The sequence below is a fragment of the Nannobrachium achirus genome (assembly GCF_963921795.1).
Source record: "Nannobrachium achirus genome assembly, chromosome: 9".
Taxonomy (NCBI): Eukaryota; Metazoa; Chordata; class Actinopteri; order Myctophiformes; family Myctophidae; genus Nannobrachium; species Nannobrachium achirus.
This window is the reverse complement of record NC_137818.1, coordinates 2,552,660-2,578,913: the sequence shown is the minus strand read 5'-3', so window position 1 is coordinate 2,578,913 and position 26,254 is coordinate 2,552,660. Positions and strand designations below refer to the sequence as shown.

Genomic DNA, 26,254 nt, shown 5'->3' with positions numbered 1-26,254 from the left:
ACTGTATGTTTGTGATCCACTAAACTGCTGATTGGCTAACTACATTGTATGTTTGTGATCCACCACACAGCTGATTGGCTAACTATTATGTTTGTGATCCACCACACAGCTGAGCAAGGAGGACATGATTGAAGAGTTCTCCCAGGTGCTAAAATGGTAAGCGGTGCAAAAATAACTGTGAATGATCCCTTTATTACATTTGCATCAATGGTTAAAATATTGTACCACTTTGGAGGTATCGAAACATTTTGTAGCAAAAAACTACTTGTAGCTCAGTCGTCAGTGCCTTAGAATGTAAGGTTTCTGGGTTGGATCCTTGGCACTGCCAGCTCTGCTGTATGAGTAGCACAACTTGGGTAACTAAAGACCTAGTCTCGCGTAGCCAGACAACTATTCCACAATCTCTGAATGCTATATAGAGTCTGGAACGGCAGCTCCCGAACGGCGAGTATCGGAAGTAGCCACTGCTGCACTGAACTGTAACAGAAGCACACTTGCACAGACAGTCATTTGAGCATCATATTCTTGTTATGCGTGTATAGTTTAAGAAAACGTTTGAAAACATCATGGAGGTAACACCAATAACACCAGAGGAAGACGTAATAACGGCCCCAGAAATATTGAAAGGAGACATAACGCTTCCAGTAGGACATGTTATTGCTACTGCACCAAGGGAGTGGTTGCGTCACATCCGCTCTATCTCGCACTCATCGTATCTATTTCCGTGCCCCAGACTGTTGACGGGAGCATTTCCCAAATCGCGGAGTCAACAGTCTGGCCACGCAAGACTACTAAAGACCCAACAGTTAAGTACTGGGAGCTGATGTTAGGTGTAGCGCTCCACCTTAGCAATCTCGTGGCTCGGCTGATGCCAACAATAAGCCACTCGAGATTAATTACTTATCGGTATTACCAGTGTTGCATCTAAGATTATCGGTCTTCCCACACCCACCCACGCTTTCTGATATGTTTTTACCGTCCAGGACCGCTTTCAGATGTGTCTCCTCAGTAGACCTGGATCAGATCCAGTGTTAATTTTGTTGACTAAGACTAAAAGACTTTTTGATATTTTGTCCATAAAACTAGACTAGACTAAAACAATTTCAGAAGACTAAAACAGGACTAAGACTAAACGGTGTGTTATTCAAAAGACTAAGACTAAATCAAAATGTGCTGAAAAAAATGAACATTGCTCAGATCTGCACACATCTGATTTGGAGTTGGTAAAGCCTTACGAGGTCGACCCCAGGCAGGGTTCGAACCTACAACCTTCCGCATGAAAGGAGTGTGCTCTAGCTCAGGGGTTTTCAAAGTGGGTGACGGGGCACCCTGGGGTGCCGCGACGGCAGTCCAGGGTGCCGCGAGATCATTTGATAATATTTGGAATTTATTTGGACACTTGAAAAAATATTTAGTATCATTTTAAACTTGAAGTACAAAGTTATTTTCAGTCAGTTCTAACCAAAATGACTGTTATCTCAACGTTTTCCTCGCAACATAATCACTAAAATATCATTAATTTCAGGCAGAAACATCTGTCGCACAAAACTAGTGAAAACAGCAGATCTACAAGCACACGACACAACGCCTCGCGATGCGAGGCGTTGTGTGCTTGTAGATCTGCTGTTTTCACTACTTTAGTACATTGTATAGATGATAATGGAATACAAAACATAACAGTTTTGGACATACAAGGTTTCCACCCGACAACGACGATATGCTATAAATATAAGGTGCTGGGAGTGAAAATTATAATGTAGGGGTGCCTCGGATTAAAACAATATTAATGGGGTGCTCTGCTCTGAGACAAAACAGTTTGGGAACCCCTGGTCTAGCTGCTACACCACACGTTCTGATATGATGAACAATAAAGCCGTCACACGTTTAGCCCTTAAATGACCAGGTCACCTCTGGGACAACCACATCTTATTTTATTGTTGTTTGGGACACGATCAACACAACCCTGAGTTATTTTTTGTGTTCAATCTGTGTTTTGAGATATTTTAGTATTTCAGCATGCTACAACTGGTCATATGATGCAAAATGCATCATTATGACTGAATGATTGAACACAAAAAATAACTCAGGATTGTGTTGATCGCGTCCCAAACAACAATACAATAAGATCTGGTTGTCCCAGAGGTGAGGTGGTCCTTTCCCTGATCACCCCTGCAATCGTCAGTTTTGTACATTTCAGCCGTTGCTGCACTCTGTTGGTTTGTGTATCCTGAGGACTTCATGTATTGTCTTCGTCTTGGTGTATTGTTGTGGGTCTTTCTGTCGAACACTCTGTGAGACACTGCTTATGGAGATTACACTGATTAAGATTGCTCTGCATAATCATTTTACTCAGTATAAACATGTTGGATCAGTGACTGAAGATGCCTACATTCTCTCACTGCTCCCCCTGCAGGTCAGACTGTGCGGTGCGAGCCTTCGCCTGGCATCCTCACACTGACAAGTTTGCCGTGGGTCTCCTGGACGACTCTATCAAGATCTACAACCCTAAGAGGTACGTTTAATACCGTTTATACCGTTTATAGAGACGCTATCAAGATCTACAACCCTAAGAGGTACGTTTATACCTCCTGGACGATTCTATCAAGATCTACAACCCTAAGAGGTAAGATCTATAGATCTACAATCCTAAGAGGTAGGATCTATAGATCTACTATCCTAAGAGATACTTTATGGTACCCACTTCTATTAGCGTTTAATTATCAATATCTACCACTTCTATACCGTTACCAGTGAGACTCCCTAATCGGGCAGCCTCATTGTGGCGCTAGAACAGGGGCATGTGAGAAATGATGTTGTGGTTTAGCAGCCAAGGAGTGTGTGTGCAAAGTTTGGCATGGATAGGGGCAACGGTGGCGGAGATATGAGTAGGGTAAAAGGGTGACTTGATGTGACAGGCAGCCGATGGAGCTTTTCATAGTAACTTGCGTCCTAACGGTCGCAATCAATATCTACAATCCTAAGAGATACGCTACCCACTGCTATAGCGTTTAATTTGAGGTGCATTGTACAATAAAGATTACAACAGGTATTATTATATCTCATAGCTGAGATTGGTGCATCCCCTGTGGGCATTGCAGCGTCGCTCCACACGTCCCAGACCTCTTCTCCCTCCTGGCTCCAAGCTGTGGAACCAACTCCCCACTGCGGTCACAACTACAGACTCCACCGTAAACTGAAGACCCATAGCACTTGTCCTAGAATCCTAGATATGACCATCATTTGTTCCCAAGTTTTTGCTACTTACTTTTTCTTGACCAAAATGTAAAAAATGTTGATCCTAGTTTACTGAGGCTCTTGCCTACAATGCAAATTATATGTTTGTCAGTTCCATACTGTATATCTAACACTACTGTGTGTGTGTGTGTGTGTGTGTGTGTGTGTGTGTGTGTGTGTGTGTGTGTGTGTGTGTGTGTGTGTGTGTGTGTGTGTGTGTGTGTGTGTGTGTGTGTGTGTGTGTGTGTGTGTGTGTGTGTGTGTGTGTGTGTGTGTGTGTGTGTGTGTGTGTGTGTGCGCGTGCGTGTGTCAGTTCCATATGTCCCACGCTGAAGCATCGCGTCCAGAGGAACGTGGCTGTGGTTCGCTGGAAGCCTCTGTGTGCGTCTGCTCTGGCTGTAGCCTGTCACAACTGTCTGTTGGTCTGGCATGTTGACCCCTGTTCACTGTCTACTAGGTACACACACACACACACACACTGTCACACACACAGCAGATCTACAAGCAGATCAGCTGTTTTCACTAGTTTTGTGTGACAGTGAAGCAGGGCTTTTCTTTACCAAAAGACATACACATTTGAAACTTGGAGATACAAGGTTTTTAGTGATTTGCGAGGAAAACGTTGAGATAACAGCCATTTTGGTTAGAACTGACTGAAAATAACTTTGTACTTCAAGTTTAAAATGATACTAAATATTTTTTTATGTCCAAATAAATTCCAAATATTATCAAATTATCTCACGGCACCCCTGGACTGCCGTCGCGGCACCCCAGGGTGCCCCGTCACCCACTTTGAAAACACCTGGCTTATTGTATTGATGTGTTACCTGCTTATTGTAAGTCGCTCCGGATTGAGAGTGTCTGCTAAATGCCTACATTGTAAAGTGTGGTAAAAAGCTTCATCTCTTCCCCCAGGCCCTCCTCTGGCTGTGCTCAGGTCCTGTCCCATCCTGGTCACTCTCCGGTCACCTCCATAGAATGGTCTCCCAGTGGGTCTCTGCTGGTGTCAGCATCTCCCGTCGACATGGCCATGATAGTACGATGTCTGTCTGTCTGTCTGTCTGTCTGTCTGAATCTGCCCTCGACATTACCATGAAGAAGCTAAAATCGCAGATCTACAAGCGTATAACCTATGTGAGCTCGTAGATCGGCTATTTTTGGCAAAGAGATTTGGTGTAGATGGAAAAAGAACGTACATTGCAACTGGGGTAAATTTTCTCTAGGTATAGAGGGTACAGAAAGTGGTTCAACAGTTCAAACATCATAATTGTACACATTGTGTTAATTGTTTAGGAAAAAGGCAGAAATAATGAATACTTCTGTCACGTTTCAAAAAGTGTAGATTAGGACCTTGCTTAAAGGACCTACACCATGAATTTTCACTTTTTCTATTTTAAAACCTTTTTTTGGGGTCCCACTGGCACCTTCTATCCTCACAAAGTCCTATTTCTGTACATTGTGTCTTTCTCTGGTTTTGGGAAGACAGAGATGAAAAGCTTTCCACGGGTTCTCAGAACAGTGCTGTTCTGAGAGTTGACGCATGTGACGTCACACGCGTTTCCCGTTTTTTTTTTTTTCAGAGTAAAAAAAAAAATCAAAAAAAAATATTTTTCAAAAAAAAAATTTTTCAAAACTTTTTTTTTCAAAACATTTTTTTTTCAAAAACTGTCTTAAGTTAAAAAAAAAAAAAAGTTCAAAAAAATTTTTTTTTCAAAACTTTTTTTCAAATTTTTTTTTCAAAAAAACTTTTTTCAATTTTTTTTTTCAAAAAACCTTTTTTTTCAAAAACTTTTTTTTTCAAAAAACTTTTTTTCAAAAACTTTTTTTCAAAAAACTTGAAAACTTTTTTTTTTTTCAAAACACTTTCAAAAAACCTTTTTTTTTCAAAAACTTTTTTTTTTTCAAAAAACTTTTTTTTTTTTCTGGAAAAACCCCACTAGATGCGCCCCTGAGCAAACAGAGGCCGTTTTGGTATTGCAGCTGGAGAGCCTCATTATAGTAGAGCTAGAACAAACAAAAAGAATGGTCAGAGTGTTTGTCTAAGACTCAATTTTGAGCATATATTTATACAAAAAATATAGTTTTAAAAGCATGGTGTAGGCCCTTTAACAAAGTTAAAGTTATAGTTTAGAGCTTTGTTGTTTGTTTTTAGTTTGTGTCTTGCTTTAATCCATGTGGTCTCCTGGAGTGGGATGTGGGAGCAGATTGTATCTTGTTGTAATAGCATGTGTTGTCCACTAGGTGTGGGATGTGGCAGCAGAGAGCTCGGTTCCTCTGCATCGTGTGGGAGGGGGAGGAGTCACCTTCCTGTCCTGGTCACCTGACGGCAGCCATGTTCTGGCCTCCACTCCCTCGGCTCTGTTCAGGTGACCCTAACCAGAGTCCTGCACAGGTCCCGCTCCCGCCCCGCCCGTCAAGAAACTGAACCGTTGCCCGCCCCGCTACCCGCGATTACATGCAGTAAAGTAACAGCCTACGGATGTGTGCGTGTGCTTCCATTGCACCGCACTCTATCTGCCCCGTCCTCAGTGTTTCTATGAGAACAACGGAACACAAACTAATGCAGTTATATACGCACAATGCATTAATTATATTTATTATATTAACCTACATAAACTCCAGGTCGGCTGCCACTCTTAGTTCTTTTAAATAGCCTTTTAAACCTCCCTTGCTATTAGTCGAGTCACAGCCTGAGGTTCTGTGACCATCCTCTGGGAAGGATGGTTTGATGATTGATTTGACCTCTATGGACCCTTTATAAAAGATTTAGCCCCCAGGCCTCTCGCCAAAATCCCGGCATTCTTTCCTAGAGGGCCGAATTCAAAATGTCGCCCGGCGCCATCTCTAAAAATGAACTTTTGATCGAGATACCCTAGAATCATGTATGAAGACACTTTTCCATACAAATCAATCACAAGGATTCCAAATCTGACACCATTTTAATCATAAGACCTTATTTTGGCCCAGAAATTCAACATGGCCGCCATCCAGTAGAGTGAAAACTTTTGAATATGAAAGTAATTTATTTAGGGTTTGTAATTTTTACACACACAAAACATATCAATCTGAATCAGAGCATTCTGTGTCACTGGTTTCTGAATCATCAGATTCAGATGACTCCACCCTCCTCCTCTGTGCATCATCATCCTCCTCCTCATCCACCTCACTCTCAGCATCCTCGTCCTCTTCAAATGGCCCCGGTGCAGGTAGGTGTGTTGGGAGAGCAGGCTGCGTGTGGCGGACAGGACGACAGTGACCACCCACCAACTCCCAACCATGTCCGAGTGGCGAGGGGTGGTGTTTCAGTGCGGGATTGCGCAATAGATATGCCAAATAGTTAGCTCGGAGGCAGTGTTGGCGTAGGCTATCTGCATCTGGAGGGAGACGGAGAAAATATATTTTTTTCTTCATTGTCTTCCACTTGGCAGCACAGGCTTCAGCCATGGTGCTACTCTTCTTATCTCCATAGATCACCTGCTTGTGAATGAAAAGAGCTCTTTTTCTACCTCCTTCTCAAGGTCAAGGCTATCTCCACACCCTGAGAGCTGCTGCCGTGCCACAGAGCTCTTTGCCACCTTGTCATACACTGATGATTTTCCTTTGCCAAAGAAACCTTGGGTTAACATCACAGCCTGTAAAACAGTGTAGCTGCACAATGCAGGCTGCCATCTCTTCTGTCAGCAGGCCACAACAGAGGACTGTCTCTTTGTTTCTCTTGATGCATAACATGCCAGGGAGCTGCCGTGAGATGGCCGATGCTGCAACATAGACATCGGTATCAGCTGCATCAATAACAACAGGGCCACTATAGCCTGACTGCTGCAGACCTGCATAAACAGAAGAGGATGGTGTCAGCTTCAGACTGCTCAATGCTGTAGTCTTCCACCGGTTGTTGTGTTGACAAGTTGGATGCAATGTGGGCCAACAGAGTAGACAATCTCTGCATTCACATTCTGTGCCAGGTCGGTGAGGTAGCTGCATATTAATTTTTGTAACCGCTTGTTACTGACACTACACAGTAGTGTTTTGAATGCCTTGGCAGAGGGGAAGGGGTTATTCAGTTTCATGTACGTGTTGGGTACAAGTGCGTTACCCTGTACACGCAGGTCTCACTCATCATCTTTAGTTGAGTATGCTGCATCGTATGGGTCATTCACACAGATTCACACAGGTGAGCATCACAATGGCGGGCAAGGATGATGGATGACACCTTGTGGACATAGTCCAACCACTTGTATGGACTGCCTTCTTGTGTCTGCCGATCTTCTGCTGATGGAGTTGCCATCCTCCAGATCATGCCCATGTCAATGAGAGCGACATAGGGTTCTTTGTAGAGATGAGGCCGAATATTCGGCACCGAAAATTTTCGGCCGAAAATGGCTAAAAATGCATTTTCGGTTTTCGGCCGTATAGTTTTTAAAACCGAATAGTATAGCACCGAATAGTGTGAAGAACAGGGGTCCAGTATAATCTCTCAAAAAGCAGCCGCAGCATCAGTAAACATTCTCTCTCTCTCCCCCCTCCCTCACTCACTCACTCACTCCGTCTCGCATTCACTTCACTTCACTAGTCTGCGCAGCTGCCGGCTAACGAGTGTAGCCTGTAGGGATGGGTATCGAAAACCGGTTCTTGTTGAGAACCGGTTGCCCGTGGTTCGGTTCCATGGAATCGTTAGCCAATGTCCTTAACGATTCTGCTATCGATTCCTGCATATGCGCGATGACATCACGTCACACACGCGACGCGCTGCCTTGTTTAGAAGCAGCCAACATGTTGTCTGATGCTCTGGTCCTGTGACTAACTAAAGCAAACATAACAAGTAGCAGGCAGTCTACTTTATAGTGGCAGCCTACATAATACAGATGGTGCTGGTTACCTTTGCAATGTACGGATATATTCCATAATCCTGTGTCTGTCAATGTCGTCTCAAAAAAGAAGAAGAGAAAAAAAAAAGCATCGTGTCACCAGGCTTTCCTGCCTCCAGACGGTCCATGCAGAAGGAGTTTACTTTCACTTTCATTTAACAGAAAGCAACAGCTTTGCAAAAGCTCTTGCAAGGCTGCAAGGTACAGAAAAAGCCATCCTATAGCCTAAATGTCCCTTTATTTTAGCCAGTTTCAAAGGAAAACCACCTCCCGTTTCTCTGTTGTTGAAAAAAAAAAAAGTCAGTTCACTTTGCGTGGTGTCGTTGTGTGTCTGTCCGCACGCTGGATTAATCAATGCATGTCCAGGTGAAGCCCGTTAAAAGTCGTTATAGTATCCTCCGATAGTTTCACAAAGTACATTAAGCAACAGAAATGTATTATTTAACATTTTAAGTCCCTTACAGAGGTTTTACAACCCAAACAACAGGAACAGTGTCATGAGGTAATATTTTGCCCTTAAATATTTGAAAGGAATAGACTAGAGTCAGACTACTGTGACATAAGGTAAATTTCTCACCTTGAAAACAACAAATGCAACCTTATTTATTTTAGCTTTTAAGACAATCGTTTTAAAACAATATTTATTCAATAATAATATTTTTAATAATATTTGAAATAAATTATCTCAATATGTAGCCATAATTTTAAAATAAAGTTTTTGCCATAATCATGCAGCTCTAACAGTGACACAGACATAGCAGCAATGGCACAGCAATTACAAATATAGGCTATATACAGTAGTATGTATTTTTAACTTTAGGCCTTTCAGTGAATGATCAGCTGGCATCAATATTATATCCATATTAGGGCTACACTGTAAAAAAAATAAGTTGTGCCTTCACATTCTGAGCACTGCAAAAACGGGACGTTGGATTGAGCTTTTTTGGGTGAAAAATATAAATAAAAACTAGAAAAAGAAGAAAATGACAGGAGGAGAATAAGGAGTGGAGGAGGTAGAAAAGACCATTGGCCACTATTTCTGACCAGCCCCCTGCATGGCGAGGGGGCTGAGAATCGATAAGAGAATCGATAAGGAACCGGATCGATAAGCAGAACCGGAATCGGAATCGGAATCGCTAAAATCTTAACGATACCCATCCCTAGTAGCCTGTGTATGTCATTGCGACCTGTCGCTCGTTGTGTAAGCTTAGCTCCGTGCCAGGCAGCGTGCCTCCGTCAAGCTCGTTAAAGTGTTCATTGAGCAGGAGCAGAGCCTCCGCGATTTTGATTGACAAAGATAGCAGTTAGTAGAGTGCTGTTGTTTGTCAAGTCTTTGTTGCTACAGAGCATAGCTTGCAATAATCAGTGCTAAGGGCTAACAACAACCATGCATAAGGATGTCTCTGTCACTGGTGTTAGTTGTGTGAAGCTTGTCGGAGTGTTACTGTTTGTCAGCGAGCGTCTCGGTTTGGCTGCTGAGTTCATGTTCAACCTTCCAGAGAGAGATGGAGACACACTGTGTGTGTGTGTGTGTGTGTGTGTGTGTGTGTGTGTGTGTGTGTGTGTGTGTGTGTGTGTGTGTGTGTGTGTGTGTGTGTGTGTGTGTGTGTGTGTGTGTGTGTGTGCGTGCGTGCGTGCGGGTGGGGGGGGGGCTATAGGCACATGGCTAGTAAAAAAGATGTGAGATGTAGGGTCCTGTCTGGACTCTGGAGTTAGATGGATAGATGAGGGACAGACGGTAGGAAGAGTGGGCACTAAGGAGGAGTGGGCACCTTGATATCAAGTTCTAATATTTCTATAACTGCTAAAAAAAACTATACAATCATTTGGGCATAAAGAATAAGTTCAATGATAAATGTAGGGCTGATAATGACATACGTGATATGGCATGTTCAAATCATGTAATCAAAAAGTTAATTTTGAGCCCTGATAATGGTGATTATTATTATAGTTTTGTATGGTTTTGACATAATCACGTTTGCCATAATAAGGTAGCTTTACAACAAATGGTACAAAAATGGTAATAAAAATACATTATGCGCATAATATATATTAATAATATTCGGCTATTCGGTATTCGGTTTTCGGCGGAATGTTTCCACTATTCGGTATTCGGTTTCGGCCAAGAATTTTGTATTCGGCACATCCCTAGTTCTTTGATATCTATTGTTTGGAGAGAGAATTTCTGGATGGGCTTGCTCTTCTGTGTCTTCCTGTATGTGCCATTGGGGTTGAATAAGGCCACACATTCCTCAACAACACAATGTTCCAGCAACTCGGGGAGCTTGACAAGTTGACTCTCTTCAACGAGGTTGATCACTGCTTTAAGAGCGCTTCTTTCCATTTCAGCAGCTCTTGCCTTGAGTTCCTCGCTGGGCTTCTCTACACATGCATCCTTGGAAAATGTCAAACGTTTGCTCAAACTGACAGGTGCATGGAGGGATTTATTCTTACTCAACACCCGGTTCTGCAAGAAGATGTTCAATTTCTCCTCTCCTGCAGAATGGGCTGATTTAAAGTCTGCAATGAGCTCATCGGAGGCAGGCATGGCTGACTGTAGGGTGCGAAGTATGGGTGAGGCCGGATTAAATGGGAATGAGTGGAACTTGTCCATGCATGCAATCAGGTTCTACACACACTGCTCATCTTCTCGCATCCGCTTCAGGCCACTTTCCGTGTGCTTCCTCTTGGCTTCTTTTCGGGTTGCAAGAGTGTTGTGAGCCGCTCTTATGCGGGCCACATTGTTAACATTTCTGGAGTGCACCAGCAGCTGCTTTTTATTCTTGAGGATGGAGAGCCAGCCTGACTTCATTTTGCTGCCCTTGTTCATTGTACATTCAATCCACAAGTCCCAGGCCATGTTGGAATAGAGGTTACCTGTGATGGACTGAGTGAAGTTAGTACGAAGGAAGGCAACCTGTTCAGCAGGGAGAGCTGTCAGCATCGCCAGAAGTCAGGCAGCCACCTCCCATACTTATTGTTGTCGCTACCATCCACGGCTGCATAGCACGCAGAGAGCTGACATACTCTTCCCAGTTGCAGATATGGACTGCATGCACATTCTGCATTAGCGCATCTGTCATGGACAGGAAGTCCCTCCAGTAGTCTGCCATGTCACTGACCTCTACTTGGGAGAAAAAGTTGGTGATGAGATTATTGAGATCAGCATCAACCTCCAGTGCTGCATGAGCAGCAGCACGGCTTTCCTGGGAGAGACTTGTATTCCTCAGAATATCAAGATCCTCCCTTGTCTCCTCTGTCAAGTTGGGTATCAGCCTCTCCTTGGCCAGCTGACTCATGAGTGCCTCATACATCAGCCTCAAGCAACGCAGCCCCCTCTTATAATGCTTGCCTTTAAGTGCGCAATCATCAGATCCCTCAGCAATGACTCCTGCCGCGACAAGTACATCTCCTAGCTCACTCCCCTTGTAGCGCTTTCTATCACACACTTTCTATGTTGTTTGTCTACCCCCAAACATATTATGCAAAGGGGGAAAAAACACACACGCTTTGATATTCAAAGGTTATGTTTTCACTCTAATGGATGGCGGCCATGTTGAATTTCTGTGCCAAAATGAGGTCCTATGATTAAAATGGTGTCAGATTTGGAATCCTCGTGGTTGATTTGTATGGAAAAGTGTCTTCATACATGATTCTAGGGTATCTCGATCAAAAGTTCATTTTTAGAGATGGCGCCGGGCGCCATTTTGAATTCGGCCCTCTAGAAAAAAATGCCGGGATTTTGGCGAGAGGCCTGGGGGCTAAATCTTTTATAAAGGGTCCATAGAGGTCAAATCAATCATCAAACCATCCTTCCCAGAGGATGGTCACAGAACCTCAGGCTGTGACTCGACTATATGAGAACATCTACTAACGCTATTCACGCAGCAGTGAAGAACATCCTCTTTGTTTGCATGCTGTGGTTGTGTGTAGTGTGCTGTGGTTGTGTGTAGTGTGTGGTTGTGTGTAGTGTGCTGTGGTTGTGTGTAGTGTGTGGTTGTGTGTAGTGTGCGTCCTGCGGCTACTGTGAGGTGACATCAAATATTACAGCCCGCTTTAAGACTCGTCCACGCGAACGTCTAATAGTTTATTTTTCGTACGTTTTCACCTTCAAGCGCGGGTCCCCGTCGGTTATTCACGGATACCCGGCCCGTTGCAGGACTCTGTGCCACACTAAATGATTCATTATCCACCCGCTGTTTCCTAATGGATTGAATGGATTCGTTTGTGTTAACTTAGTGTGTGTGTTTCAGGGTGTGTATTAACTTAGTGTGTGTGTTTCAGGGTGTGTGTTAACTTAGTGTGTGTGTGTTTCAGTGTGTGTGTGTGTGTTAACTTAGTGTGTGTGTGTGTGTGTGTGTGTGTGTGTGTGTGTGTGTGTGTGTTTCAGTGTGTGTGTTAACTTAGTGTGTGTGTTTCAGGGTGTGTATTAACTTAGTGTGTGTGTTAACTTAGTGTGTGTGTTTCAGGGTGTGTGTTAACTTAGTGTGTGTGTTTCAGGGTGTGTGTTAACTTAGTGTGTGTGTGTTTCAGGGTGTGTGTTAACTTAGTGTGTGTGTTTCAGGGTGTGTGTTAACTTAGTGTGTGTGTTTCAGGGTGTTTGTTAACTTAGTGTGTGTGTTTCAGGGTGTGTGTTAACTTAGTGTGTGTGTGTTTCAGGGTGTGTGTTAACTTAGTGTGTGTGTTTCAGGGTGTGTGTTAACTTAGTGTGTGTGTTTCAGGGTGTGTGTTAACTTAGTGTGTGTGTGTGTGTGTGTGTGTTTCAGTGTGTGTGTTAACTTAGTGTGTGTGTTTCAGGGTGTTTGTTAACTTAGTGTGTGTGTTTCAGGGTGTGTGTTAACTTAGTGTGTGTGTTTCAGGGTGTGTGTTAACTTAGTGTGTGTGTTTCAGGGTGTGTGTTAACTTAGTGTGTGTGTGTTTCAGGGTGTGTGTTAACTTAGTGTGTGTGTTTCAGGGTGTGTGTTAACTTAGTGTGTGTGTGTGTGTGTTTCAGGGTGTGTGTTAACTTAGTGTGTGTGTTTCAGGGTGTTTGTTAACTTAGTGTGTGTGTTTCAGGGTGTGTGTTAACTTAGTGTGTGTGTGTTTCAGGGTGTGTGTTAACTTAGTGTGTGTGTTTCAGGGTGTGTGTTAACTTAGTGTGTGTGTGTGTGTTTCAGGGTGTGTGTTAACTTAGTGTTTGTGTTTCAGGGTGTGTGTTAACTTAGTGTGTGTGTGTGTGTGTGTGTGTGTTTCAGTGTGTGTGTTAACTTAGTGTGTGTGTGTGTGTGTTTCAGGGTGTGTATTAACTTAGTGTGTGTGTTTCAGGGTGTGTGTTAACTTAGTGTGTGTGTTTCAGGGTGTGTATTAACTTAGTGTGTGTGTTTCAGGGTGTGTGTTAACTTAGTGTGTGTGTTTCAGGGTGTGTGTTAACTTAGTGTGTGTGTTTCAGGGTGTGTGTTAACTTAGTGTGTGTGTTTCAGGGTGTGTGTTAACTTAGTGTGTGTGTTTCAGGGTGTGTGTTAACTTAGTGTGTGTGTGTTTCAGGGTGTGTGTTAACTTAGTGTGTGTGTGTTTCAGTGTGTGTGTTAACTTAGTGTGTGTGTTTCAGGGTGTGTGTTAACTTAGTGTGTGTGTTTCAGGGTGTGTGTTAACTTAGTGTGTGTGTTTCAGGGTGTGTGTTAACTTAGTGTGTGTGTGTTTCAGTGTGTGTGTTAACTTAGTGTGTGTGTTTCAGGGTGTGTGTTAACTTAGTGTGTGTGTTTCAGGGTGTGTGTTAACTTAGTGTGTGTGTTTCAGGGTGTGTGTTAACTTAGTGTGTGTGTTTCAGGGTGTGTGTTAACTTAGTGTGTGTGTTTCAGGGTGTGTATTAACTTAGTGTGTGTGTTTCAGGGTGTGTGTTAACTTAGTGTGTGTGTTTCAGGGTGTGTGTTAACTTAGTGTGTGTGTTTCAGGGTGTGTGTTAACTTAGTGTGTGTGTTTCAGGGTGTGTGTTAACTTAGTGTGTGTGTTTCAGTGTGTGTGTTAACTTAGTGTGTGTGTTTCAGGGTGTGGGAGACCAGGATGTGGACGTGTGACAGATGGCCTTGTCTGAAGGGACGATGTCAGGTGACAACACTTCACTATGTTTATAACTGTCCTTAACACTTTGCCAGCCGAAATAGAATGGTTGTTGGTAGATTAGCCGTGATATTTATATTATTATATTATGATCTGAACCGCATTCATTTTACAAGACCTTCACCGAGATATCACGTGGTCTTCAGACGCCGATTTTCAGATACAAATCATTTATTTCGTTTTTAATGACCCAGTACGGTAAAAGACGGCGCGTCTGAGACTCCTTGCTCAGATGTCCGGTATAAAACGGTTTTAATATTAAGTGGCTCCCCGTGGCTTGGAAAGGGTTAAAGTCAGGCGTCAACACTAACAATCCTTAATGTTGTGGTACAAGGCTACAGCTCTGGAACATTGTTGAACTGATCATTGTGTTTTGTAACTTTTACATTGTATTTAATGTTTCAGTCTGGCTGCTGGAGTCCAGATGGGAGTCGTCTTCTCTTCACCGTCCAGGGAGAGACGGTCATCTACGCCCTGACCTTCACTGACATGCTTGGTCAGTGCTTCTTTTTTGTTGTTATCAAATCTTTTTTATTTTATTCATAGAATACAGAATCAATACAGGAACGTTAATACAAATGTATCACAAATAAAAAAATTATGTATATAAAACAAAAATCACAAGATACATACAAACAACAAACACACACAACTCAAGGGACAACAATGAAAAAGAAAAGGAAAAAAGCCACCCACCCCTCTTTCCCCGGACCAACAGTGGAAATTTAAAGTAATGCATACCTGTGCCAGGCTATTGCCACTATGAAATGACATATTGAATCATATCTTTAAGCTTTTCTGCGATACCCGACCATATATAGAGACATACTAACGTACTATATCCAAAAAGCTTAGAGCCCACTTGCGAAAAGTTAGAGTATGAGGAGGTGTCCACCGTGTAGCAACCATCTTCTAGATGAGTGCTTCTTAAAGGAGAACTCCTCCGAAATTCCCCTTTAAAATGTGGACTCCGGGGAAGCCATGGGGCCAAATATGATTTATAGATTTATTCATTACACTGCTGGCTGATGAGCGTCGGCCAGGGCATGCATGTCATTGTATAATTGTTCAAAGATGAACTAACCTTTACATTAAAACCTTTTTAAACTTTTTGGAAAGTTGTGCCTTAGTTCTTTCCCCCAGCGTACTTGACGCTGTATGTATGGCTTCTTGGAATGTTAACTTGATGAATGACTTGTCCACACTCTGCCACCAGGGGGCCACTCGGGGTCAAACGCAGCGACGGTGGTGGCTGACCTGTCTGAGACGACCTTCAGCAGCCCAGACGGTGACCTGGTGTAAGAATAGAATCTGGGTTACACTGCCATCTGGACACGCTTTCGCTTATACTGGACATACATTGCATACAGTATACCAGGGGTCTTCAACGTTTTCAGGCCAAGGACCCCTTAGTTGAGAGGGAGATACAGCAGGGACCCCCACTACATACTGTATAAAATTGTGTTGTAGATTTTCATGGATTTCATAGATATATTCATAGACTTGTTTGACAGCGCTGTCATCAGTCTATGTTGGATTCGTGTTAATGTGTTTTTTCAGACATTTAACCACGTAAATTGTCGATACGTAGTAAACTTGACCTTTCACTCTGTACTTGGTCTGCTCTTTTTTACCTCTACACCAAACCTATTTGCTGAAAATAGCTGATCTACAAGCTCTCAACGCCTCGCAGTTGTAGATCAGCTATGTTTGGCTAAAGTTCTCCTCAGAATAGGTTTGCGAGGGTTCAAGTTGTTCATTTAAAATAATGATCCCATCACACAGAGATTTGGCGACCCCCCATGTAGTAACTCTGAGGACCCCCTAGGGGTCCCGGACCCCCTGTAGAAGAGACCTGCTGTATACTGTCAGTGTTGGAAAAGATTCTCACATTTCTTACTTAAGTAATAGTATCAATACTGGAATGTAGAATTACTGTTTCAAGTAAACGTCCGGAATTCAAAACTTTTACTTAAGTAAAAGTACAAAAGTATTGGTATCAAAATGTACTTAAAGTACCAAAAGTAAACGTACTCATTATGCAGAAAGTCCCATTTCAAATGTTCAAATGCATACACATCTTTTTGAAGATAGCTGATCTACAAGCTCACAATGTGTTGCACCGCAATGCATTGTGAGCTTGTAGATCGGCTATTTTCAAATGGCCAAAATGTATACAGGGCTGAAGGTATGTTTTGTAATAATAATTAAGATCTACAAAGTAACTAAAGTTTTCAAATAAATGTAGTGAAGTAAAAGTACAATATTTGGATCCGAGATGTAGTGGAGTAGAAGTAAAACTATTGGAAATTGGAAATACTCAAGTAAAGTGCAAATAACTCAAAAGTGTACTTAAGTACTGCACTTAAGTAAATGTACTGTTATATGTTTAGTTGAGAGAGAGAGAGAGGGGCATACGACAACAACGTATAAATTAGCCTTAATTGTCCTCGATAGAAAAGACAATGTTCTGCCTCTCCATCCAGCTTTGGTTTACATCCTGGTCACATGGTACCTTCCATGAATCTTTTCCGCTTCACTGCCGAGGTTTTCTTACCTTTTACGTAGCGAGCGTGCATGTAAATTGTGCACGCTGGTCCACGGATCGTGTATCACGTGTGAGCGCGGCATTCACCATTACAAAAAACATAATAATAATAATAATAAAAACTGAGCAAAATCCATGTAGCCGTCTCGGAGCTATAAGCGTCCATGTTTTCTCTGTAAACAAATGAAACCGGGATGCGGTCGTTGAGGAACACTTAGTCCCGCCCTCTCGGATCCGGAAATGGATCAGTTTCCGGTCCCAGACCGGACGCGCTTTTCATATAAGGTGAAATCGGAACCGCAGAGCAGCGACCAAATTTGGATTGTTTTAGAGTTCATCGAATTAATTAAAACTTGTCAAACTCGTCATATGGCAGTGGGTGAGTTAATACCAGGCTGTCGATGTGTTGATCTTGTACCCCCTAAATATTATTATTAATGTAGTAATATCATTAATGTGTTGGTAGGCTGGGTGGAGAGGTCCAGAGCCTGGCCTGGGACCCCCTAAATATTATCATTAATGTGTTGGTAGGCTGGGAGGAGCCTGGGACCCCCTAAATATTATCATTAATGTGTTGGTAGGCTGGGAGGAGCCTGGGACCCCCTAAATATTATTATTAATGTGTTGGTAGGTTGGGAGGAGAGGTCCAGAGTCTGGCCTGGGACCCCCGAGGAGAAAGACTGGCCGTTCTTCTCAAAGGTCAGCTTCATCATGATGTCCTGCTGTGTCCATCTGTGGTCACTAATTATATGATCTCATCTGTGGTCACTAATTATATGATCTCATCTGTGGTCACTAATTATATGATCTCACGCTCTCTGCCTTCCCTCCTGGCTGGGGTGCATTTTTAACCCCTTGTTTAGCTTGGAGATCTGTTCTTTTTTTCAGCAAGGTGAAAGTGTATAAATGTGTCTTTGTGTTTCCAGGCGACCCCCAGGCCACCATAGCAGTGTTTAAGACCAGAGTCAGCCCCATCTTTGAGCTCTTGCCCTGGTACGTTGATGTTCATGTTTGCTTTACTTAATCACTATGAACAGTTAGATGATGATAATAGTAATATTAATAATAATTGCGACCGTCAGAAAGCAGTTACTATCAAAACCTCCACCGGCTGGCTGTCAGTCAGTCAGTCAGTCCGTCTGTCAGTCTGTCACGTCACGCCACACTTTTCCCCTACTCATATCTCCGCCACTGGTGCCCCTATCCATGCCAAACTTTGCACACACACTCCTTGACTGCCAAACCACAATTTCTCACATGGCCCTCTTCTAGCGCCACCATGAGGCTGATTCTTGCAAAATACATTTTTGGACACTGCGCCTACACCTTTTGCCCTAAAATCACGCTGCGACCTGACGGTCGCTTATCTCCCGATTAGGGAGTCTTACTGGTAATTATGTTCTCTCAGTGGGTTTGTCCAGGTGGTGGTGATGATAATAATAATATAATAATGTTTCTCTCAGTGGGTTTGTTCAGGGTGAATATTATAATAATAATATTAATAATGTTGTGTACCATGTATGAGTTATATGATGATAATATTAATAATGTTTCTCTCAGTGGGTTTGTCCAGGGAGAAGCAGGAACGGAGCCCAGGCTGATGCAGTTCCATCCTAACTTCCAGCATGGAGCCCTGCTCACTGTGGTCAGTGTTTTTCATACTGCATGTATAGTTCTGTTTTGTTTTAGATGTTTGCTGCTTTTATATGACGAACTTAACATACAGAAAATACATGTACGGTAATTACTTCTTCCAGCTAGGCTAAACACCAGATGTCAACAACAAACTAAACTTAGTCTAAACTGTTTATTTTTAAAAGACACTGAGAGGGAGATGGGGTGGGGGTGGGGGGACATGCAAAACATGAGTTTTGAATGAAGTGGTGTTTCCATAAAGCTTCTTAATGCGCATTTAAGGCGTGTTCGCAAAATGTTTTTATGGAAACACTTCAAAATGCGAATAAACTTTCATTATCCGAAAAAAAAAGATCCGCTTGGAGGAGGTGGATTTTGAGGCTTTATCGAATAAACTAAATGCGCATTTGTGAATGGAAACGGCTCAGACAATAAATGCGAATAAATGATGACGTTCTGGTCCATATCGTCCTCCTAACACTTTCCCCTGCCACTTATTAACGTCCATTGTATAGCGTTAGCCCACAATACAAACCGGTTGTTACACACAGAGTGACCCTTCGTCATCACACCGTGTTGCGCGTGCCAAAAGTGGTCGTACAAGCTCACAGCAGCTTGCATCTGCGACGCTGCAGTCTGCCCGGAGGACTCAACCTGGCGGCCGGCCGACTTTCTCCGCGCCAATGCGTCGCGACCGGCTCTGGGTCGGGATGCGTGTGCAGCGAGTCACAGCAGTGCTCACGTCTCTCGGTCTGAAAAATTCAGCCCCATCCCAGCTCTGTGCATTGTGTGCAAGCCCGCGGGAAGTATTTACAGCACGTCGGTCAGACGGACCCAGGCAGGATCTCCCAAGAATCGCATTTCACCTTTTTTAATAGAAACGGGCTAAATTCGCTTTGTCTTGATACGCATTTCTGATAATTCACTTCCCTTATTTGAATACGTTTATGGAAACATGGCTTGAGACGCTGAGGAAGGCCGCAGGCCGAAACCGGTCTGTCTACACTCGTGAGACTGCTGTTATGCTCAAATGAATAAATAAAACTACAAGAAAGAAACTACTTCAGAGAGTATGGATATTCCCTTTTTTCCTTTACCAGAATCTGCACCCAGTAAACAAAAATACTTTTTTACTCTCGCAGAGACGGTTTTGTACCGGCTAGGAGATTTGTACCGTTTTTAGAATGGGCCTCGGGTTTACATGGGTTAAGGCTAATACTTCACGATCCATCGCTTCACAATAATGACACGTTTTCAACATGAAAAAGAGTGCATTTTTCATATTGTTCAGAAGCATCTTCCATAAAACCCTGATGGTCTCAGATGTTCCAGAAAAGCAAAGGTTATAAAGCCTCAATCTGAGACTTCTTCACCTGGTGGTCAGTATGTAGGACAGCAGGAACCATATCACTAATCAACATTAGTTTACATATTGTGTTAATTATTTAGGAATCAGCTTTAGTGTGGGTGGGGCTCCTTTAAATCATTTAGAGTTAAAGGACCTCATTTAGGTCCTTTAACACTGTTTCACAAATCACAAATCAGACTTATATACAATCATTTTGTGAGATGTTATTTTTGCTTTAATCCATGTATGCAACTGAAATGAAGTCTTTCTCTCCCTCTCTCCCTCTTTTTCTGTCTCCCTTTGTGTTGTCTCCCCCTAGTGTTGGTCCAGTGGAAGGATCACCCACATGCCTTTCTACTTCCTGAGCGCGGGGGTCCCCCACGTGGGCCTCAACGACAGCCCGTCGCTGCCTCCCCAGGAGGGCCCCGCCGACCTGGAGCACACCCTGTACTCCACCCTGCTGGCCTCCCCCCAGTACAGCCTGGCCTGTGGCCTGGAATAGATCTCACAGTCCTCACATCCCCACAGTACAGCCTGGCCTGTGGCCTGGAATAGATCTGACAGCCCTCTCAGTACAGCCTGGCCTGCGGGCTGGAATAGATCTGACAGCCCTCTCAGTACAGCCTGGCCTGTGGGCTGGAATAGATCTGACAGCCCTCACATCCCCACAGTACAGCCTGGCCTGTGGGCTGGAATAGATCTAACAGTCCTCATGTTAGTCAGGGAATATTAACAAAACCTGGGAATAAATTCATTACCAAACGATTTCTTCACCAATGAGTTCGTAAAGGTGTCCAGTAACATATCTAACAACGATTGAAATTCAACATCCCTAGCAAAATCTTTGACAGCTAGGGTAATTCTGGGTCTCATTCACTTACTATACACACTATACTATAAGGGAAAGAATTACTCCCAAAAAATATGCTTTAAGTGGGATGTGAGGGGTCTAACTAGGTGTTTTTAATTATTCTGAATCCATTGCAAGCATTTGTTTTGCACGAAAAACATTCATTGGGCAAAAAAAAAAAAACTTAAAAAAACGACTGTTTAGTGATGAGTCATCACTTTTCACAGTGGTATGGGGGTACATTTTTAGCCCAATGAATGTTTTTCGTGCAAAACAAATGCTTGCAATGGATTCAGAATAATTAAAAACACCTAGTTAGACCCCTCACATCCCACTTAAAGCATATTTTATGTGAGTAATTTTTTTCCCCTTATAGTACAGTGTATAGTAAGTGAATGAGACCCAGAGATTCTCCTAGGAATGTTTAATTTCAATCGTTGTTAGATATGTTACTAGACACCTTTACCAACACATTGGTGAAGAAATTGTTTGGTAAGGAATTTATTCCCAGATTTGACAGGTATTCTGATAATTTCCCCTGACTATGTCCCCACAGTACAGCCTGGCCTGTGGACTAGAATAGATCTGACAGTCCTCTCAGTACAGCCTGGCCTGTGGACTAGAATAGATCTGACAGTCCTCAGTACAGCCTGGCCTGTAGACAACTAGAATAGATCTAACAGCCCCTGTCACCTGCCTGAACAGAGCGACAAGGAGATCAAATAATCAATTTGCATGCATTGCGACACATTGTGTAGCTTGTAGATCGACTATTTTCAGAAGATGTAAAAAAGAAAAAGTGCTTCTCAGTTTGTCGGTAAGCTTCACCACAGTGCGTACAGATCATACACTCATCTTTTTCTGTGACAGATATGTTGTCTTTTGATATGCACTTGGACCAGACCAACGTTGATTGTCTAATTCTTTATAAAACATTGAACATAAATGCAGTCTTCTTGCCTTTTCTTTTCCTGTAAACAGTGGAGTTGTGTTGGTAGAGACAGTGCTGGATTAAATGGACTTTTTCACCATTGGTTTAATGTCAAAACAGCCATTTTGGACCAAAAAATGAATAAATCTGTCTGGAGCCGCAAAACATGTTTAAGCCTTATAATGAAGCAATATGGGCTATTAAGTGTATATTGGCTTATCAACTTTAATACAATTAATGTAAATGAGCATTCATTAAATGTTTGTGTCATAATATTCCCCGCAACAGGATATGTGCAATTTGGTGCTTTTTGTTTGATAACTTCAGATAATCCAGCAGCATTTGTAATTCTTATTGAGCCCATTCTACACATTTTTACTATATTGGAGCATGAGATTTGACAAAGTAAAAGTAAACATTGTTGATTTCCATGTGTTTTTGTAAAGCTACAGGGAGCCACTAGAGAGGGACCTGAGGCCACATTCTCACAATTCTGTTGCGATTGGCAGGGGTGAAATAAATTGTAACATTACGTATTTAATGTCAACCGCATGCAGCAAGGAAGCGCATTAGATCAGGTCTCTCCGTCTATTGGCTGCATAATAATGCCCTCTCCCTTTGTGTTTACACATTCCTCAACCCACAGCCCTGCAGTGGGTATCGTTTCGTTCAGACAGGAAACTGTGTCCAGTCTTGCGATACTTGGCACGTTCAGAAACATACTTTGTGGTCCTCTATAAAATTACAGTTCTTTATGACAGCAGCACCAACTGTCATAATTCCACATTTCCACTCTCCCTCTATCTGACCAGTAAGACTCCCTAATCAGGAGATAAGCAACCGTCAGGTCTCATACACAAACTTTAGCAGGCAATGGTAGCCAATCAGGAGGGAATATGGGAAATGGGACAGATCCATGTTGATGACATAACTGTAGAGATACTGTGTACCGCTTTGCAAAACTAGGCCTGATGGTGGCGCTAGAAGAGGGCCATGTGAGAAATGAGAAATTGTGATTCGCCATCCAAGGAGTGTGTGTGCAAAGTTTGGCATTGATATGGCCAACAGTCGCAGAGATATGAGTAGGGCAAAAGTGTGATGTGACATGAGTGACGGACTGACAGCCTAACTGGACTAACTGCGACCTGACGGTTGCAATAATTTGGAAAAAAAAACATTAAACACTGGATATTGGTTGTTTTCATCTTTAACATTATCTATGCATATCGTTCATGCTGCTCTGCATGAGAACAGCATTGACAGAATGCCCCCAGAACAACAAGTTAAGTCCCTAGAAGATGATAACCTAAAAAGCACTATAGTGTCCAGCTCAAACAGTGTGTTTACCTGGGAGTGGCTTTATGACAGCAACTCCTGTCAGTTCCACTCCCCCTGTATCTAATTATTGGAAAGCATGAAACACTGGATATTCGTTGTGTTTTCAACAGGGGGTCCGGGACCCCTAGGGGGTCATCAGAGTTACAAATCTTTGTGTGATAGGATCATGTTTTTTACATTAACCATGTGAACCCTAGCGTCCCTATTCTGAGTGGAACATTAGCCAAAAATAGCAAAGAGGTTTGTAGAGGGAAAAAGAAGAGCAGACTAAAGCATTTGACGGTTCAAGTTGTTAAATGTCTGAAAAGACACATCACTCCAACATGATGATGAAGTCTAAGCTGTCTAAGAAATCTATGAACATTTTTAATCTGCAACACAATTTTAATACATTATGGTAGTGGGCGGGGGTCCCTGCTTCACCTCTCTCTCAACTAAGGGGTCCTTGGCCTGAAAACATTGAAGAGCCCTGCCCTAGATGATAACCTAAAAAACACTAGTGTCCAGCTCAAACACACAGTGAGCACAGCAACACCAGCTGTCATAACTCCACTCCTCCTCCATCTAATTATTGGAAAGCATTAAACACTTGACATTCATTGTGTTTCATGAGAATCGCAGCAGGCGGGCTCTTTAAATCCTCAGCCCCCCCTCCCCCCATCCACACACACCTGCTACAGACAGTGAATTGACGGTGTTTGCTTCAGACTACATTTGTCATTGAAACAGTGAAATAAACCACTTATAAATATTATAACACAACATGGACTACAGTAGAGTTGTGAGTGTCTGACTATAAACAATAAGCTACTACAGTATGTTACCACATTATGTGTGACAAGTTAATTCTCTTCACAACAAACTGCATGGTGTTTCCTTCAGTGTCTTACTGTGGTGAGTTAGCTAGCATGAGGCTACTGACAGGAATATAGTTGAATTGTATGTAATTTAACTTGTATATCACCTTATAAAATGTTTTATTTATAGCCTACTACTACCAGAAATGACGGTAAAGCAAAAATAATAATAAGTCAGGATACAATATTTAGCAACGTGAAATGTGATGTGAATATGTTGTAATGTAGCCCAATAAGAAGATTGGTTGTGACGCAACATTCAGGGCTAAAGAACTGTGTGTGTGTGTGTGTGTGTGTGTGTGTGTGTGTGTGTGAGAGAGAGTGTGTGTGATATGAAAACATACAAAAGGTCACATTATGTGTAGACCTATATATTTTCTTATTAACAGCCCATTAAGGTGATTTAATTTGGGGATCCCCAAATTATTTTGGGGGGTCCCCAGATGATTGGCTTAATGTGGAACATTGTTTTCTCACTCAACAGTAAACAAACCAACATAAACTTTAAGTGTATAGAGGGTATCTGCACATTTCTAAAGTGACAATTTAAGGTCGTTTTAATACCTCTAAAATGACAAATTAAACATTAGCCAAATTGTCAAATATTAGAGGCTGCAATTGTGAAATTGCAGGTCCCCAGTTAATTGCAGGTCCCCAGTTAATATATGATTAATTTAGGGGTCATGGACTGAAAAGGTTGAGGACCACCGCTTCAGTGGAGCAGCCTGAGTTCTCTAATATTGTCATGTCAAAGACCCCAAATTCATAGACTACAATGTTTAAATTGACCAGCCTTTTGTATTTACAATAATTGTTCAAGATGTATTATTTCAAACAGCCACTCTAAAAGCTTTCATAATTTGTGAATATACATTGTCATAAGAAAGACTCTGCTGCCATCTGGTGGAAGCTGCAGTAACAGCAGCTCAACAGACCAGTCTCTCATCAACCACTGAAACCCTACACAGAAGATCTACAAGCTCATATACACGCATCAGGTTGCGGGCTTGTAGATCGACTATTTTCACCGAATGTTTTCTCTACAACAGGTTCACGTGGTTAACGAGAAACTATTAATGAATATAATATGTAGGTATTTAACACTGCTTGGTGTTAATAATGTGTCAGTAAATTAAACCATCATTGGTAACTTGATATCGGAGCAAGTCTTAAAGGAGTAGTTCACCTCCCAAATTACTTTTTTTCTATTGATTACTCACGCCATGGAGACTTGAGTTCAATAATATTTCTTTGTATTTTTCGCACTCCTAAGACAAAATTTTGCTTTTAGTAAATGTACTCCGTTTGATTCCAGATGAGATGCATTTGGGTCCCCACCCGGAATCAATGGGGGTACATTTATTGTGATGACATTTGTGTCTTAGGAATGCAACAAATACAAAGAAATATTATTGAACTCAAGTCTCCATGGCGTGAGTAATCAATAGAAAAAAAGTCATTTTGGGGGTGAACTACTCCTTTAAGGCCCATTCCCACTGGGCCAGATAAACAGATACAAAAATATATTTCTCCATTCAAGTGGATGGTAAAATACAGATAAAAAAATATCTGTGACAGATATCTTTTTTTGTTTTTGTTATCAGTATCTTAACATCCACTTGAATGGAGAAAGATAGTTTTGTATCTGTTTATCTGGCCCAGTGGGAATGGGCCTTTACAACCTGATTAACAGGTGAAGTGTGTGTGCATCATGGTGTGCATAAGTTTAAAACAATTAAAGAAAGGACATGATGAGTGTGTTGTGATAGTGCTGTATACAGTACATTTACTATAGGCTGTATGTGTTGTGTTGTGTCTGCTTTAGAAGGTAGTCAGTTGTTAAAGGGTACATTATATGAGTGTTAAGTCACTTCATCTTTCTTTCTTTCTTTCTTTCTTTCTTTCTTTCTTTCTTTCTTTCTTTCTTTCTTTCTTTCTTTCTTTCTTTCTTTCACTCCAGGCCCTCCCAACCTACAGTACTCCGGACCGGACCATAGGAGCCATCATGTACATACCAGACCAAGGTCAGTGACTGTTTCTGGAATTCACCGTTTGTCAGCCTTCTGATTGGTCCCTGAGACTCCCTGACTGGCCAACCAGAAAAAATCATTCACTTTTGCTGCCGGGGGTGGAGTTGTGCAGTGGGATTAAGTCCTTTCGTTCTTTCACCGCGGTGCGGTGATGTGGAGCACGGCCAGCGTGCAGTACGGCGCTGCGCGGTCATAGTCATATCGATAATTATAATGAATAAGCTTCAACAAACTAGTTCACATGAACGATATCGATGTAACTAAGAGATGCGATTGGGTAATATATTTTAAATGGGCAGAATTACAATTAAAATACATGTTATGTTGACAGCCAGATTATAATTCCACAACTTCCTACCCAAGATGCACTGCGCTTCCTCTCTATCTCTCGGTTGTCTGCTTGTTCCAGAGGATTAAACCAATTAAAACATTTATTTTCAGGGGATAACTCCTGTTTTGCAATGTAACTACTGTACGTTTTTTGTTCCCTTTTTATTTATATCACGTATTGTTTTTCATTTG

The 26,254-nt window shown here is 42.3% G+C and overlaps 1 protein-coding gene across 2 annotated transcripts in view; it reads left to right on the top strand.

Annotated features, from left to right (window-relative positions):
* aaas (achalasia, adrenocortical insufficiency, alacrimia) overlaps positions 1 to 20,772 on the top strand; it is a 46,328-nt gene extending 25,556 nt beyond the window's left edge. For both annotated transcript variants that reach the window (XM_080733566.1, XM_080733565.1), the window contains exons 6-17: positions 110 to 156; positions 2,414 to 2,512; positions 3,548 to 3,691; positions 4,150 to 4,270; positions 5,476 to 5,600; positions 14,123 to 14,183; positions 14,601 to 14,691; positions 15,412 to 15,493; positions 17,375 to 17,442; positions 17,670 to 17,736; positions 18,304 to 18,388; positions 20,046 to 20,772. In XM_080733566.1, coding sequence (XP_080589692.1) covers positions 110 to 156; positions 2,414 to 2,512; positions 3,548 to 3,691; positions 4,150 to 4,270; positions 5,476 to 5,600; positions 14,123 to 14,183; positions 14,601 to 14,691; positions 15,412 to 15,493; positions 17,375 to 17,442; positions 17,670 to 17,736; positions 18,304 to 18,388; positions 20,046 to 20,228 — 1,173 coding nt within the window. In that variant the 3' untranslated portion in view covers positions 20,229 to 20,772. The remainder of the gene's footprint in view (positions 1 to 109; positions 157 to 2,413; positions 2,513 to 3,547; positions 3,692 to 4,149; positions 4,271 to 5,475; positions 5,601 to 14,122; positions 14,184 to 14,600; positions 14,692 to 15,411; positions 15,494 to 17,374; positions 17,443 to 17,669; positions 17,737 to 18,303; positions 18,389 to 20,045) is intronic.
* The last annotated feature ends 5,482 nt before the right edge of the window (positions 20,773 to 26,254 follow it).